Source organism: Porites lutea, chromosome 5, assembly GCF_958299795.1.
Source record: "Porites lutea chromosome 5, jaPorLute2.1, whole genome shotgun sequence".
Taxonomy (NCBI): Eukaryota; Metazoa; Cnidaria; class Anthozoa; order Scleractinia; family Poritidae; genus Porites; species Porites lutea.
Genome location: NC_133205.1, coordinates 32,814,042 through 32,832,452, shown reverse-complemented (window position 1 = coordinate 32,832,452; position 18,411 = coordinate 32,814,042). Strand labels below are relative to the sequence as shown.

At 36.0% G+C, this 18,411-nt stretch overlaps 2 protein-coding genes and 1 long non-coding RNA gene across 3 annotated transcripts; 1 reads left to right on the top strand and 2 right to left on the bottom strand.

The window, feature by feature from the left end:
• Positions 1 to 346: 346 nt before the first annotated feature.
• LOC140939036 (uncharacterized) lies at positions 347 to 3,056 on the bottom strand. Its single transcript, XM_073388592.1, has 4 exons — positions 2,867 to 3,056; positions 2,116 to 2,208; positions 1,253 to 1,411; positions 347 to 760 (listed from the first exon to the last, which is right to left on the bottom strand). The coding sequence occupies exons 1-4, from the start codon at positions 2,996 to 2,998 to the stop codon at positions 584 to 586; spliced, it is 561 nt and encodes a 186-aa protein (XP_073244693.1). The 5' UTR covers positions 2,999 to 3,056; the 3' UTR covers positions 347 to 583.
• Positions 3,057 to 9,140: 6,084 nt separating this feature from the next.
• Positions 9,141 to 12,099, bottom strand: LOC140938250 (uncharacterized). Its single transcript, XM_073387757.1, has 4 exons — positions 11,884 to 12,099; positions 11,138 to 11,230; positions 10,177 to 10,335; positions 9,141 to 9,317 (listed from the first exon to the last, which is right to left on the bottom strand). Exons 1-4 carry the CDS (start codon positions 12,097 to 12,099, stop codon positions 9,141 to 9,143), a joined length of 645 nt encoding a protein of 214 aa, XP_073243858.1.
• Positions 12,100 to 15,406: 3,307 nt separating this feature from the next.
• Positions 15,407 to 17,798, top strand: LOC140936360 (uncharacterized). Its single transcript, XR_012165380.1, has 3 exons — positions 15,407 to 15,552; positions 17,161 to 17,223; positions 17,650 to 17,798. It is a non-coding gene; the product is annotated as an uncharacterized lncRNA (long non-coding RNA).
• Positions 17,799 to 18,411: the final 613 nt, after the last annotated feature.

The window sequence follows — 18,411 nt, the reverse complement described above, 5'->3', positions numbered from 1 at the left end:
CAAGTATTTATATCTTTCAAGCGCTTTAGCAGCCTCTCAGCTGTTTCGAAACCTAACCCATTACCAATCAACTGACGAAAAAAAATTGACGTCTCCGTATCTGCTGTAGCCCGTGAACAGATCTTCCTCCCCTCAAAAAAAGTTCTCATATTATACCCAGACCCTTTAACATGAAAAAATTTCGGCCAGCCTTTTAAAACGAGTTGAAGTTGTGCCAGTAAAATACTTTTTTTGTACATCTCACGCAAAGGGGAGAAAAAATTAAAGTGACCACTCAATAGATTATAAAAGTAAAAAATCAAGTTTTTTCTTATTTAAATTTATAGTTAACTAGTACAATTTGCACATCTATTTGAATAAAAAATTCCTTTTCGAAATACTGTACAAACTTATTCTTTTAGAACTTCTACTTTTGTAATTTTTTATAACTTTTTTTACTGATACAGCGATTCGGAAATCTGACTAGAATGAGCACTAAGCTCTACGTTACAAACTTCATTGATACAATGTACGAAAGAAGAATTCTTTGGCTTTGCTCTCTTGACGTTTCCAAATTCATCTGAGGCAAGGGAGGGACTCGAGTCTAGTATTTGTGGTTCAACTGCTTGTAAAGATCTCCTTGTACTGGTATGAACCAGTAGAGCAATTCTTTCAGCACGCCCAGTTCCCACTCGTCCTGTTGTTTCTGTGTGGCGGTAGGTTTGAGGGTGGGCTGGACTGAGGCATCTTGATACGTGATTTGATAACCACGACACACTTCCTGTGCAAAAAAAGAAAAAAGGACAGTTGGTATGGTCGGTCAATAGGCCAACTGAAATACTTATGTTCTTGGTAAAGACGATCTCAAATTTTGTTATTTGATTGGTGAGAAAAGAGAACTGAGCTTTCCTTGAAAGATGAGGCAAGTATGGTAAAAAAAACTATTTTTATCATTATGACGCAGTCTTCGGCTTTCATAATAGTATTATAGTATTACATAGGGCAAGAACGAAAACATATCTGAATGTCCAGGAACCTCCTTAAAAGATATGGGGAAAAATAAACAGCCTCTTTGTTCATAAGACATATAAAAATGCGTTTACAATAATAATAGATAGGACGAGAACAAGGCAGTAATCGCATACTTATAAAGGCTGGGTTAAACTGGTGCAATAACTGAAATCTTAAATAAATCGACTGAATGAATGAAACCACTGATCGTAACCGCTTTAAGTTTGTATTAACTAGTAATTTATTATTCTGATTCACTCACCAGATCCTGAAGGTTGCCAATTAACCTGTTGATTTCTCCATCAATGGTTTCGAACTTGGCCAAAAATACACTGTCCTTCTTCTCGTGAGTTTTAATCTCATTGAGAAATTCTTTAAAGGTGTAGAGATCTTTTATTTCCATCTGAAGAAGTGTTTCTTCCTAAACGAAAAACGTATAAATAAATAGATAAATAAATAAAATCGCATGTTCAATATCTTCATTCGCAGAGTATTTCAGTACCGGAAACACACTTTCCATGAAAGTCGTAGACTGTCTTGCATCTATCCTATTTTTAGGTTTAATGTCGTTCGGTATCCATCTCAGATATTCTTTTAATTAACCCTTCAAAAAAATAATCCTGAACAGTTTAAACAAGGAAATAACTAGCTCCTTGTCTGAAGATACAGTTTGATGTACAAGCAAGATGAAAAGGACTGATGCAAGGATAAGACTTGTGTGAGCTTAAAGAGAGAAAAGGACGAGAGGAGCTGTTATCGCTGGTAGAGATGTGTGTTTGCCAACCAAAATATATGATCCTGATTGATGTTAGGTTAGAAAGCTTCCACTAGAGCAGCCAAAGCTCAGCTCAGTCCTTAGAATTAAAATTAACGGTCTAAAGATTAGCAATTCAGTATTGATCTTAGACCAGCTTGCTAAGACTATTAACTTTTTGTTAGAAGATTTAACTTGTTTCATGTTAAAGTTAACTTTTTTAAAAGTTTGTAATTTTGCCTTGGATTTTTGTTATCTACAACTGTTGGCGAGAATAAAACCCTATTTTTAGGCACGAGCTTCAACATTTCAAACTGATGTGAACGATTTGCGTCTTTGTAAAGCTGTAACTACTGCTTTAAGGTACTTACCTGTAGCTGATCTGGATGCCAAATTGGTCGAGGTAATTGTGGAATTCTGCGCACATATTCGTCGTAGTTTCTGTCACCAAGACGAACCTTGGCCTAAAAAGAAAAGGAGAAAAATTAAGACCGAGCTATGTTATCACATTTAACGTTTAAGACGAGGATGTGGAATTCTAAAACTCATTAAAGAAAATAAGATAAAAAAACTTTAATTCTTAAGCGCGGGGTCGCTTTCATGATCTCTTAAGGTGGTGTCAGCGAGTGCTACCCATAAATATTTCAGTAGTTGACCGTTTTCTATCACCTTGTTGAACTTCCACACGAGTAAGCATTGATCATAATGACTTCAAAGTGACCCTAACATTTCATATCTTACTTATTTATCCGGGAAAAAAAAAGTCAAAATAGTGCAACGTAACTCTGACACTTTTGTTTCCGAGTATTAAAACGGCGAAGGTAGAGGCTCAGTTTTTTCGCAGCTAATTGTTTAGCATGTGGCGGTTTCCATTAACTGTATCCAATGCATGTTTTCTGACACTTAATTTCTCAACACGCCAAATATATAAGAATGACTCACTCTAAAAAAGCAATTTTTCAAAGCTCTTATTATTAATTAGTACACATGCGTAGAGAGAAGTAGTACGTATAGACCGTTAGCTGGAATAAGGCATTAATTCAGCAAATAAGACCAAGGGGCTATCGATCAAAGAAAACATTTGTGAGAGTTATAACTTTTTAAACTATTGATTTCACTTACAAAGTCTGCTTGTGTTTCACCGACAGTCTTTGACAGCTGGACGAAATGGGAATAAGTGAAGCTTTTTATAACTTCTGGAGACGTGGGCAAAGACACACATATTGACGAGGCACTTCCACCACTGGCGAACATAAGCAAAGCCGTCCAAATGACGAAATCGGTGGGGTAAAAACCTGGAAAAAGGAAAAGATCTTAGTGAATAGTCATCCATTTTTTGGCTGGTAAAAAATAATAATGATATAATTATCATTATTAAAAATTAGAATTTGCGATACTTGACTTTTAGTAAAAGATTTATTGACTGATTTAATGTTATAAGTACGTTACTCTTACTAGTCTTTCAACGTTTTATATTAATTAGTTGAAGATGGTTTTTTTATATTTCAGTGAGCTTTTCTAATTATGAATTGTTTTCTTGTAACTTAGAAATACAAGCTAAAACTAAGTATTCAATTTCCAACATGTTAACCACGACTCGTAGTGCCTGAAAAGTACTCTAGTCAGTAACAAATACTTTGTGGCCCCGTTTAAGTTCATCAGATATTCAACTTTCAATGATCGATTGATAGTGTTAGCAAGTAGATGATTGCCTAGCAAAGAATTGAGGCACTTACCGGAATTTGAAGTCTTCATTCTGATTTCACAAAGATTGTGTGCTACGTTTCTCTGTATCTTTCACTGAATGGGCCACACACGTTGAAACGCCTGGTTAAATTGTCTCTGGACAACAATGCCCGGGAATTTGGACAATCTCAATTTTTCCCCAATTCAATGTCACAATTAAAAATAAAAAAAATCCCGTTACCGGTCATCCCGCACCGTGCATTTAAAATATAAAGTTGACATTTTTCTTGCGCTTTTCCTGTTTTTACTATTTCCTCTATCATATTCAAATTTAAGCAATGCAACCAGTTGAAAGAGTTTATCGTTGCTTCCTATGCTTATTTCACTAAAATATGAGGCATAAACTGTTGAAAAAATTTATGTACCTCTAAATTTAGACACTGTACGTACGTAGCGGATGTCGTGACTTAAACGTTTTTTTCCCCTGCAGCCGTTACAGACCCTCAATTGGAATGTGCTGTTTACGAGTCATAATGACATTCTTTACTATTATTTTCAAGCTGATTTTATCCCTCCTTTTCGACTTTTTCGTCAGAAGAAAGCCACCCATTGGCATTTTACGACAGTATTAAATTTCAAATTAAACTAGAAAACTGTAATTTGATGCTTCTCGTTGTAATATTATACTAGTAACTACTATCGGGTCGTATTACAAATAATTTAGATAAACCAATAAAGAACGTCACTGATTTGGTGTTCTCACTGATCGCTGAAATCTACTTGCAAGAAGGTGCAATAGCCTGGCGATCTCAGAAATATTTGGTTCACTGTGATTTAAACTGAAAATGATAGAGCGGTTTTCATTTGAGTGTCGAAAAGTAATTGGTTTTGCACTTTCTACACGATGCGATTGGCTTAAAAGATTCGCGCCACCTTTTCATCCAATCAGAAGTAAAACCAAAGCCAATTGTGACGCGCTCGCATGTATTTTCCTGCGCTTTGCGTCAGCCACATGTAATTACTTCGAGTTTTGATTGGTTCAATGTATTGTCTGTGTCCTATGTGATTGGCCAGAGTAATTACTTTGGTTTTGGTTTTACGACACTCAAACGAAAACCACTCTAATCTTAGTGTGTTACTAAAATTCGTACTTCCGTTTCCTCCACTGGATTCAACCGAAATTCAAAAAGCTCAGTTGACTTATAACAGATTTCAGCGATTTCTCAGAGCCAATTGACTCTGAATTTCCTTTCAAGCTACGCTTATTAACCTGGCTCAGTAATAAATCGGTATAATTGTAGAATAGTTTAGGGAGTTTTACGTGCGAATACTGTAAAATATTGTTCATCAATGTCGATTGCAAAATTGCAAGGTAAGCAAAAACTTAAAACAGCCTTTCTGTGTGAGATGGTTAAGTTCCTGATTGCTTCAGAGTTTGATTGCTTGCTCACTTAGTTGCTGAATAATAAGTGTTGTCGCGATTTTTAACAATATTAGTTCGTATGAGTTTGTTTTCTAACCCGGAGCCTTAGTCAAACAAGACAAGATTATTCTCTCTTGATTCAAACATCACAAAACAAGGACATTTAGAGAAATCAAAGGATATAATAGCGAGACAGAGTGGATGTGTGTTTGTGTTTTTTAATCGACTACTTTTATCATAATCATGCCGTTCCTCAGAAATCAAGTATTATAACAAGCTTCATTTGTACTTCTTTGACATCCGAACTTTAAAGCCCAAGTTTATTTGCTTAATATTTAGTCTATTATGAGGTTACATTTTACCTAGAAGTTGAAGTAAAGTCAGATAAAATCTGTCACCTTCGTTATTTTTTTAATTATTTTTATTCAGATTTTGAAAATAATTTTGCAAGTGAAAGCGCTCCTCTGTCTTGTGTCACGAAAACGCCTTGATCGAAGATGCTGAACTAGATCTCGGCCACCTCTTACGTCAATGCTATCATGTGATGAATAAAAAAGAATCTCAGATGCAACAAATAATTCTCCCTTAAGATTTTCATTTGACAGCAATTTTTTACCAATTTAACTCATGATTATCGAGAGACGCCGGTAAGTCAGGAGTAATTACCGCTGAAATTCAACGCCGTTATAACAGTGTATTGTTTTAAACGTTTTTGTATAATTATAAAGGTTTTTGTCATTTAAATCAAAACGCCTCCTCAAACTTTGCTTAAACGATAAAACAATAGAAATTTTTCTCCTTGAGTGCTCTTTAACGCAACAAAGATTTTGAACAGTTCAAACGACACGGAAAAAAAATTATGAACGAGTACTGCAATAGTCTCAAATTAAATTTTCAGGTACTCAAAGAATTGGGCAATAGGTTCGCTTCTCAAGTTCCTTGAAACCAGAAATAGCGGATATTAGATAATTCAAATGAAAAATCAAAAAAAATTCTGGATATACTTGTTTTGGATTTTTCAAAGTGATCCAAGTTAATAAATATTTAATACCAATATCTGGCTAACACAGATAGGATAGATATGTTGCGGTTCCCCATCTGGGAATTTGTATAAATATTTGTACTGCTACGCTTCCTTATTTGCTAAGATCCATTAAAAGTAACAATGCCTATTCGATTTGTCGATTTTTGCATGTTTGATGTCCTTCCAATATTTTAATTTCTTTTCTCTACGAGTAATTTACTAAAATTGACTTCTGTTTAGCGACAATAGAATTAGTTATCCGTTTAGTAACTTTCAATAAAAGTACTTTTTTCTTCGCAGTTCTTTACTATTCTCCCACGTCACCTTTCAGAATGATCCAATTAGAGAATTCAGTCTTGTTTCTGAAAATTTTGTTTTTCCTTGCAGGGTATAATTTTTTAGTAAGGTTGTAGCATTCTCTATTCCGAGACTCTATGAATAATAACTTCCTTGTCACGGTTCTGCGCAAATTTGAAAACAGAAAAATTGTTCGAAAACTGCGAAAAAGGATATACTTTCAAAATACAGGTGTAGAGAAGCAGAGTGGTAGGTTTTATAAAACTCTTAGAAAATATTTTTTAACGCATAAGGAGGTTGATCCTGAACACAAATGTCATGGTTATTCGAGTCACCGAATATATTTAGTGCAAGTGAAATTGTAATGATTTCCAAATTTGGTTCACTTAAACCGTTTTAAACGGTGCAATTTCAATTGCCTTTTATTTTCTGAGCATTGATTTCGTCGCGCTAACAGGCGTTTGACCAGCTAATACACAGTAATAACGGAAGCTTTGCTAGCTTCTTGATATCAGTTAAACGCCTACACAGAATAAACAAATCTATTGAATTCAAAATGCGATTAAGGCAAACAGTATTACTTGGTCAGTTTATTCCCAACAGAAATAGTTAGATTGTTCAATGCTGTGCAAACAATCATTTTAAAGCGCATCTAGTATTGCATTGAGTCAAACTTCCGATATGAAAAAAAAAAAGCACACAGTCACACACTGACAACACAATAAAACCGGAATGAAAGCTTCAGTATTGTATATTAGATTACTTCCTCTGAATCTTTAACACCGCAACGAAACTTACTCTTTTATAAAAATATTTTATGGAAAAATATAAGGAGCTCAAGGAAGGATTGCAGTCAGTGTGATGTGTGTTCGACATTGCGCGGGAGAGTCTGGACTCGAGTTACTTTCCACTTCCGGTATGCGCTGTGGCATTTTCTTCTATGAAAAGATGACAATCTCATTTACAAGTCATCACTTCACGATGAGCCGTTATTTATAGACTAAACTCATAAAATGTTTTCTGCAAAGTAAGTGAAGTAACCTCGTCGAATTCATTCAAGTCACTTTGAGAACTTGACGTTAAATTTAGTCTTGACTTGACGCTCTTACTACCACGGTGTACGTAAGTAACTTACTAATATGAATGCACATTGCACGCGCTTTGCTTCTTCAATTCTTTAAGCTGATAAGTTATTCAGCGTTGTCCAGTCAAGCTAAAACTAAGTGAGAATTTGGGAACTGGTAAAGAATAGGAAAGACCATGATGACGTATTCGATTCGTAACTCTAAAGGGAAAAGAATAAGTATCGAAGACATCCATGATAATTATGCTTTAGGAAGTGAAAAGACACGGAAAAACATTAGGAAGTGGAAGTTGAACTGCTGAGAGAGAATAAAGTAAAATTCGTTTTGAATTAGAAATACTGTGACCGAAATGGCAGCCTTGGATTTTTGGACACTGAGGTTTTGCGGGAGTCTAGGTCTACATTCCCTTGATCTGCTTTGTATCGTCATTCCTGTTACGTTTTGTTCACTATAGTTTTGCCGTTTAGAGAAATGACTAAGTTTAAACGGTTTAAGAACGTATAATTGTACATAGTTTTAACACACAAAACTATATCATTTTCCAAAATCTCAGCCTTGGGAATATTCTTATATTATTCTTAAAATTTCGTAAATTTTAGCCTCGATATTCTTATTGAAAGAAAAGAGAACATGGGTTTTATCGACTTACATAAGCGGCCAGCATCATTGACGAAAGAAGCCTTTTCTTTAGTTTAGTTCCGGGTTATTTTCTACTAACAGCTGGTCACGGTTTAATTAATTTTGGCGTAGCTGAAAAAACGTTGTGTTGTCGTCAAATTTTACGAAGCTCAAAATGCTGTAATTTGATATCTCCTGTAACCTGAGAGGGGTCAGTTTTTCATGACAAGTATGGTCCTACGGTTCGACAAACAATTCATTAAGCAGTTAAAATAAACCGTGCTCTGTGCTCCTAAATGTGCTTAATTTTATATTAAGAGAGGGCGAATAATAATTATTATCTGAAAAAATCAAGCAGGAAATTTGGCGGATTAATTCTAAAGTAGCCGAATGATGAAACAGCTGTATAAGGCTATATTGCTCCGCGAATGCTTTGAAGTTTGTCGCCAATTGCTGGTTATCATCACTCATAAGCGCTCTGTGGTCCTTTCCTACGTCACTAGAATCGATCCTCTTTTTAAACTAACCATCCTGTCGACTTTTTTTTTTCAGCCTGGAATTTTTATATGATTCGAAAGCGAACTATTATTATACAGTGTCCTTCGTTAGGACGAAAATAGATTATTGCTTTACAAGAAATTAGACTAATATTCTGCTTTAGAAAGAATTTATTTTTCCCAAGTATTTATATCTTTCAAGCACTTTAGCAGCCTCTCAGCTGATTCGAAACCTAACCCATTATCAATCAACTGACGAAAAAAAACTGACGTCTCTGTATCTGCTGTAGCCCGTGTACAGATCCCTCTCCCCTCAAAAAAAAGTTCTCATATTATACCCAGACCCTTTAACATGAAAAAATTTCGGCCATCCTTTTAAAACGAGTTGAAGTTGTGCCAGTAAAATACTTTTTTTGTACATCTCACGCAAAGGGGAGAAAAAATTAAAGTGACCACTCAATAGATTATAAAAGTAAAAAATCAAGTTTTTTCTTATTTAAATTTATAGTTAACTAGTACAATTTGCACATCTATTTGAATAAAAAATTTCTTTTCGAAATACTGTAAAAACTTATTCTTTTATAACGTCTACTTTTCTAATTTTTTATATCTTTTTTTTACTGATACAGCGATTCGGAAATCTGACTAGAATGAGCACTAAGCTCTACGTTACAAACTTCATTGATACAATGTACGAAAGAAAAATTCTTTGGCTTTGCTCTCTTGACGTTTCCAAATTCATCTGAGGCAAGGGAGGGACTCGAGTCTAGAATTTTTGATTCAACTGCTTGTAAAGATCTCCTTGTACTGGTATGAACCAGTAGAGCAATTCTTTCAGCACGCCCAGTTCCCACTCGTCCTGTTCTTTCTGTGTGGCGGTAGGTTTGAGGGTGGGCTGGACAGAGGCACCCTGATTCGTGATTTGATAACCACGACACACTTCCTGTGCAAAAAAAGAAAAAAGGACAGTTTGTACGGTCGGTCAATAGGCCAACTGAAATACTTATGCTCTTGGTAAAGACGATCTCAAATTTTGTTATTTGATTGGTGAGAAAAGAGACCTGAGCTTTCCTTGAAAGATAAGGCAAGTATGGTAAAAAAAACTATTTTTATCATTATGACGCAGTCTTCGGCTTTCATAATAGTATTAGAGACCTTTAAATTCTAAGGCGAGTACGACTACGAGTACGAGATTTTCTCATTACAACGTAGTGCACGCGCGTGAGCCAGTGTCATTTTGGCGGGAAAATTTTGTAGCCGTCGACATTCTACTACGAGTTTTCGCGCGAATGTCGTAGTGGCGAAAACAAGATATCAAATGTTAGAAGTTTTGTCATTTTGCGATCGGGAGAGCGCGTCACCTCCTTCACTAAAGATAACAATGCTAACTTTTCTAGCGAACAATGGTAAAATGAAGCTTTCTGGGAAGTCTATATTTTGAGAACACGCGAAAAAACTTCAAGTCAAATCTCGTATTCGTAGTCTTCCTCGTCCTCGAATCTAAAGGTCTCTATTATAGTATTACATAGGGCAAGAACGAAGACATATCTGAATGTCTAGGAACCTCCTTAAAAGATATGGGGAAAAATAAACAGCTTCTTTGTTCATAAGACATGTAACAATGCGTTTACAATAATAACAGATAGGACGAGAACAAGGCAGCAATCACATACTTATAAAGTCTGGGTTAAACTCGTGCAATAACTGAAATCTTAAATAAATCGACTCGGAATGAATGAAACCATTGATCGTAACCGCTTTAAGTAGTATTAACTAGTAATTTATTATTCTGATTCACTCACCAGATCCTTAAGGTTGCCAATTAACCTGTTGATTTCTCCATCAATGGTTTCGAACTTGGCCAAAAATATACTGTCCTTCTTCTCGTGAGATTTAATCTCATTGAGAAATTCTTTAAAGGTGTAGAGATCTTTTATTTCCATCTGAAGAAGTGTTTCTTCCTAAACGAAAAACGTATAAATAAATAGATAAATAAATAAAATCGCATGTTTAATAACTTCATTCGCAGAGTATTTCAGTATCGGAAACACACTTTCCATCTTCGATTCCAAGAAATCTTTTCTTTTGGTCGTATTTACTTTTCATGGTTGAGTGCATCATAAAAGCCCATAGTCGAAAATTTGCATAATTACTCAAAATGAAAGTCGTACACTGTCTTGCATCTATCCTATTTTTAGGTTTAATGTCGTTCTGTATCCATCTCAGATATTCTTTAACCTTTCAAAAAAAATGATCCTGAACAGTTTAAGCAAGGAAATAACTAGCGCCTTGTCTGAAGATACAGCTTCATGTACAAGCAAGATGAAAAGGACTGATGCAAGGATAAGACTTGTGTGAGCTTAAAGAGAGAAAAGGACGAGAGGAGCTGTTATCGCTGATAGAGATGTGTGTTTGCCAACCAAAATATATGATCCTGATTGATGTTAGGTTAGAAAGCTTCCACTAGAGCATCCAAACCTCTGAGCTCAGTCCTTAGAATTAAAATTAACGGTCTAAAGATTAGCAATTCAGTATTGATCTTAGACCAGCTTGCTGAAACAATTAACTTTTTGTTAGAAGATCTAACTTGTTTCATGTTAAGGTTAACTTTTTTAAAAGTTTGTAATTTTGCCTTGGATTTTTGTTATCTACAACTGTTGGCGAGAATAAAACCCTATTTTTAAGCACGACCTTCAACATTTCAAACTGATGTGAAAGATTTGCGTCTTTGTAAAGCTGTAACTACTGCTGTAAGGTACTTACCTGTAGCTGATCTGGATGCCAAATTGGTCGAGGTAATTGTGGAATTCTGTGCACATATTCGTCGTAGTCTCTGTTACCAAGACGAACCTTGGCCTGAAAACAACAGGGAACAAATTAAGACCGAGCTATGTTATCACAATTAACGTTTAAGACGAGGATGTGGAATTCTAAAAATCATTAAAGAGAATAAGATAAAAAACTTTAATTCTTAAGCGCGGCGTCGCTTCCATGATCTTTTAAGGTGATGTCAGCGAGTGCTACCGATAGATATTTCAGTAGTTAGCCGTTTTCCTTCGCCTTGTTAAACTTCCGCACAAGTGAGCATTGATCATAACGACCTCAAAGTGACCCTAGCATTTCGTATCTTACTTATTTATCAGGAAAAAAAAAAAGTCAAAATAGTGCAACGTAACTCTGGCACTTTTGTTTCCGTTTAAACGGCGAGGGTAGAGGCTCAATTTTTTCGCAGCTGATTGTTGAGCACATGGCGGTTTCGTTTAACTGTATCCAATGTATGTGACACTTAAAATTCTCAACACGCCAAATATATAACAATGACTCACTCTAAAACAGCAGTTTTTCAAAGCTCTTATTATTAATTAGTACACATGCATAGGGAAGTAGTACGTAAAGACCGTTAGCTGGAATTAGGCATTAATTCAGCAAAATGATAAGATCAAGGGGGGGATCGATCAAAGGAAGCATTTGTGAGAGTTACAACTTTTGAAACTATTGATCTCACTTACAAAGTCTGCTTGTATTTCACCAACAGTCTTTGAGAGCTGGACGAAATGGGAATAAATAAAGCTTTTTATCAATTCTGGCGATGTGGGCAAAGACACGCATGTTGACGAGGCATTTCCACTCCTAGCGAACATAAGCACAAACGTCCAAATGACGAAACAGGTGGAGTAAAAACCTGGAAAAAGGAAAAGATCTTTAGTTAGTGAATCGTCAGCCATTTTTTGGCTTGTAAAAAATACTAATGATATAATTATAATTATTAAAAAATAAAATTTGCTATATTTTACTTTTAGTAAAATAATTATTGACTGATTTAATGCTATAAGTATGTGACTCTTACTAGTTTTTCAACGATTTAGTTGAAGTTGTTTTTTTTTATATTTCAGTGAGCTTTTCTCATTATAAATTGTTTTCTTCTAACTTAGAAATACAAACTAAAACTAAGTATTCAACTTTAAACATGTTAACTACGGCTTGCATTGCCTGAAAAGGACTCTAGTCAGCAACAAATACTTTGTGGTACTGTTGAAGTTCATCAGATATTCAACTTTCAATGATCGATTTATAGTGTTAGCAAGTAGATGACTGTCTAGTAAAGAATTAAGGCACATACCGGGATTGGAAGTCTTCATTCTGATTTCACAAAGATTGTGGGCTACGTTTCTCTATCTTTCACTGAATGGGCCACACACGTTGAAACGCCTGGTTATATTGTCTCTGAACAACAATGCCCGGGAATTTCGAAAATCTCAATTTTTCCCCTATTCAATGTCACAATTAAAAATAAAAAAATCCCGTTGCCGGTCATCCCGCACTGTGCATTTAAAATATAAAGTTAACATTTTTCTTGCGCTTTTCCTGTTTTTACTATTTCCTCTATCATATCCCAATCTAAGCAATGCCACCAGTTAAAAGAGTTTATCATTGCTTCTTATGCTTATTTCACTGAAATATGAGGCATAAACTGTTGAAAAAATTTACGTACCTCTAAATATAGACACTGTACATACTTAGCGGATGTCGTGACTTAAACGTTTTTCCCCCGGCAGCCGTTACGGACCCTTGGAATGTGCTGTTTGCGAGTCATAATGACATGCCAAACCGCCAAAGATAGAACAATTTATTTTTTTTGTCTTTACTATTATTTTCAGGCTGATTTTATCCCTCCTTTTCGACTTTTTCGCCAGGAGAGGCCACCCTATTGGTATTTTACGACAGTATCAAATTACAAAACTAGAAAACTGTAATTTGATGCTTCTCGTTGTAATATTATACTCGCTAATAGTATCGAGTCGTATTACAAACTAAACTTTAAATAAACAATAAAGAACGACGTCAACGATTTGGTGTTTTCACTGATCACTGAAATCTACTTCCAAGAAAGTGCAAAAGCCTGGCAATGTCAGAAATATTTCTTTCACTGATTTAAAATGAAAGTGATAATCTTAGCGTGTTACAAAAATTCGCACTTCCGTTCTCTCTACTAGATTCAACCGAAATTCAAAAAGCTAGTTGACTTATAACCGATTTCTCAGATCCAACTGACTTTCTTTTCAAGCTTAGCTTTTTAACCTGGCTCAGTAATAAATCGGTATAATTGTAGAATAGTTTAGGAAGTTTTATGTAGGAATACTGTAAACTATGAACCCGAGGCCTCACGCAGTTAGATTCAAACATCAACCGACACAAAACAAGGACATTTAGAGAAATCAAAGGATATATAAGCTAGACTGAGGGGATGTGTGTTTGCGTCTTTTTTTAATCAACTACTTTTAGCATAGTCCTGCCTTTCCTCAGAAACTAAGTATTATAACAAGCTTGATTTGTAATTCTTTTGACACCCGAGCTTATTTGTTTAACATTTAGTCCATTCTAAGGTTACATTTTACCTAAAAGTTGAAATAAAACAGATATAATCTGTCACCTTCATTATATTTATTTTTACTATTTTTATGCAGATTAATTATTTTGTAAGTGAAAACGCTGATCTGCCTTGTGTCACGAAAACGCCTTGATCGAAGATGCGGAGTTAGATCCCGGCCACCTCTTACGTCAATGCTATCATGTAATGAATAAAAAAGAACCTCAGATGCAACAAATAATTTTCCCTAATGATTTTCATTTCACAGCAAATTTTTGCCAATTTAACTCATGATTATCGAGAGACAAGGTGAATCAGGAATAATTACTGCTCAAATTCAACGTATAACAGTGTATTGTTTTAACGTTTTTGTATAACTGTAAAGGTTTTTGTCATTTAAATTGTATTTGTCATAAATTATACCTGTACCAGTCATGACAAAACAGAGACGTGAAGTGCTTTGATAATGTCATCGGGAAAGCAGAAGTAGTACAGTGAAACGTGATTGAACAGAGAAATTATTTCATTGAAGGAATCGAGCTTTCATTCGAACATTTGCTAATTAAAACATAATTAGAGTATAATTTACTACCACCTGGCTTGATAAACACTAGATTCTGAGGATATAATTTTGAATAACTTTCTTAAAATAAGTTAAGGGTCAATTTTCACTTCCGACGTAAAGAGAAAGGAAGTTGTTTGCGGTCACGGTAGTCAGTTTACAAAAAAGAAAACAGTTACCCCTATTCATATCCCGTTTTGTTCAAACAGAATAACTAGATCAATATATTCAGTAACTAACCTTAGTAATCGCCTTTGGAATAGAAAACGCTATATAAAAGGCAAACTCTTACAAAGTGCAAAGTGCATTGACCCAATAAGATCAGCGAATTGACTTACTCGCCCCCTGCTCCTACCTCCATCGATTTCAGAATTTCCTTGATTTCCACTTAAAGATGGTTTTGAATTACCATAAGCAAGCAAAAGACGGGAATGCTTTCCTGGAGCAAATATAATTGCGTACACAAATGCAGTATATCCTACTTCTTGTTATATTCAGTCGATACAAAAATTCTCCCATTTGCCTATCACTTCTCCAAATTTGAAGCGGTGATTTCACTAATTAGCCAAACATAACAGCCGTATAAATATCGCTCAATAGCCGTGAGAATTATGAGGTACAATATTCAGTTCATGCAATACTTAGAAACTCGACGGCAGTATAATTTGCTATATTTTCTACACACCCAGAGCAACCAAGGTAGGGATCGGTTGGACAAGGATTGAAACTTTAAAAAGTTGGGCCAACTTTTTCATGTTTTAATGCTATGCCTGTAAAAATCAGTGCTTCCCGATGAAATTTGTTAGATATCTTCTTTATAACTCTACAGGAGCATTTTGTGTACGGATAAGAGTACTTAAGTTATGACTTCAGCACAGAGTTGAAGTAAAACATGATTGATTGTCGACTAGTTGATTAATTAATTGATTGATTTGTTACCGGCTACAATTGCCTTCAGTTACTCATCAGTGAAGTATTGTTTGATTCATCACTGACTTGCTGATCATTGACCGTTTGTATCCCTTTACAGCAAAAATGAATCTCAAAGCATTCGCCATTGTGTTTTTGACAACAGTTCTTCTTCTCTGTCAAACATCCCACTCAGCGACTTTGAGGAGTCGTAGGTCCGTTGTTGGCTTTGCAGCTGCGGGATCGATACAAGGTGGTCAAACCTTGTCACCCGTTCAGGTTCTTGATGAATGGTGTACAAACCTGACGACACATCTCAACACAACTTTGGAAGAGTTTGTAAGTGAAGTATATATATAAAGAAGACTTCGTGGAAAGTGAAGGCGTACGATATTTACACAAGAGTTTTTGACGCATCAGAAATCGAACGAGTGAGCATAGCGAACGAGTGAGATTTCTGTTACAAAGACAACGAGTGCGTAAATACCGTACGAAGCACTTTCCATGTGGTTTAATTGTGTTTACCCCCTTTCCCAAGTCGGGCGCGTCTAATTTTCGCTTTGTTCGTTTTAATACGTCCCCACTATACTATCTGAGAGCCTGTGGCACAGGCTAATTATATACATACTGAGACAGTCATCATCTTGGCGGCCTTTTTATTTCAAATCTTTCCAAAATGCTAAAGTTTACCTCTAGTACACACCGCGAAATGACAACAAAATCGAAGTATTAGCTATATTAGTAAAAACGTTGGTTGAAAATATAGTGAAGGTAAGGATATGAGGTAATGCAAGAACTACAAGGGCGCTTTCCATTCAACAAAAATCCGGCTTGAAATTTCGGTAATTTCTCGTGCCCATGCAATGGAACGGTACTTCCGGTTGCACAGACCAGACCAGAGCCATCGCGCGTTTTGTTATTGTTCTTGTAAGCAGGATACAAAAAAGGATCGTACTGGGACAACAATTTTGTCAAATGGAAAAGGACATTTCGGTCTGACCGACCGAAACGACCAGACCGGTCAAAGTGGACCACCTTCAAAGCTGGTTCCGAATATTCTGGTCGGACCAAACCGAAATGGTCCGTTCCATTTGATGTACCAACCGAAATTTCCGGAATTTTGGTTTGAATGAAAAGGGCCCCAAGTAATCTTAACTGTTTAACCTGAATGCACCATTGAAAATAAATGAATTTAAGCTTAAGCTTAAGTATCGTTCTGTTTTCCCTTTCTGCTATTGTTTAACCGGCTCTCTAAAGTTTTCTTCATCGACAGTGGAACAAACCTCTGAACAAACTCCAATTTCCGAAATGTTTTTCACTTTTTTTACGAGAAAAACTGTTCGAGGAAAATGTCTGCGAAGCGGCGCTGCAAGGTGCAAGCGCCTACAAAAGGCGAGAATTTTGGCGCGAAACTCGCACACCTTTGTCGCCTCTGATTGGACGTATCATTTTTCTCGCACGTGATCTTATTGGACGTATCATTTTTTTTCACTTGTGAAAACCATCGATCGCTTCTCTGATCGGCTAGAACTCATTTGCGTATGAAAACTTACGACATAGCTTTTTGGTGGGTATTTCTCAGTATGTATGTAATAAATAATTAAAACAAGTACAAATGGCAAAACTTCGATGGTTCTATTTTGAGGGCATAAGAAAATCTACACGAGCCATGAGCTATAGCCTATAGCTTGCAGCTCCTGTAAATTTTCTTCTTGCCTCAAAGTAAAACTTTCGCCAAGTTTTACCATTTGATCGGATCATCAGTTGCAAAAGCCAGGCCAAGTTCGTGTACTTGCAGGCTATCAGATGTTTGCGGAAAATCTGATATATTTTTCATCCCTTTTGCTCATTACTAAATTTTGTTTTGAATTGCAGTGGTATACTTTCTCGGATTTTCGCTACTCTCCGATCGCAAACTTTAACTATGTACTGTATTTTTTATCTTAGGGATCTATCCCTTTCAAAAGATCAATGGGAAGTTCCTACATTTCAGCCTCTTCGGGAGTGACGGTGAGTGCAGCGCTTCAAGACAATGAAAGATACCTCAAAGCTGCTAAGTAAAACAGTGAAAGCGACAGTTAACCCACCTTATAACTTTGACAGAAGATAGATCCGTGAAACGCACCAATCACATTTAGAGTCTTCAGCCACAACCAATAACATTACGGCTTACTTGACAGACGACCAATAACATCGCAAAATAATTGACCAAAGCGGTCAATAACCAGAGATTAATTCCATCAATTGACCTGATACAACTCACTTTGAATCTGAAGATGACTACTGCACAAGTTTTCCAAAACGTCAGTTATGATCACTGTCAACAACAGTCCTATTCAGGGCTTTACTCGACCGAACGATCACATTCCACCTATAGTTACGAAGATATAGTGGTATAGTAGAGATTACTGATCACGGATCTTTCTTCTCCCTCAGGTATTGCAGAGGTTGACTTTTGACTTGAATCATATCAGAATCTACTCTTTATTGCTTAGTCAAATTCCAAGTGTCATGACAGGTCCACAGTTTGATCTGTGCTTGAAGGATGGTGTTCGCCTCCTGTCAGGACTAATTATTGGTATGGATATGGCGGTAAGTAATTCATATCTCAAAGCTTAAATTTCAGTTTAGAACTCCTTCAATTCCAGTGTCAACTGGCGCTTAAAGTAGTTTTTAGGACTCCTCTTCGACTTTGATCGTTTCTTTTTTTTCCAATTTTAGAGCTAGACCACGTAATGCGGAAACTGTTTTCAAATTTTGTCTCATTTGCATACCTATGAAAAAAGGCTAAAAGCAAATTTCCTTGAAACCGTCACATGACCTGAAATGGGGCAGAAATCTGTTTATTGCTATGACACGTTATTTACATAATATATAATATACATCATTGCCTAGAAACTCAATGTCTAAATAATACAAACGAGAGATGCGCCAATGACATGTAAATCGTTTCTTTCCCACGCTTTGCCTGTTGGTTTCAGGCTCAACAACGCCCTGTTTTTTAATCGAGGTTAAAACTTTCCTGGTTCCTCAATGTATTGTGAATATGATTTATCAACAGGGTTTTTAATTTATTTTAAATGAGTCCCCCCCCCCCCCCCCCCCACCCCCACCCCCACGAAGAGAAAAAGATGAACGACCGCTGTGAAAATTCCAAATCATCGTAGTACGCCATCTTAATAACTTTAAGATCTTATC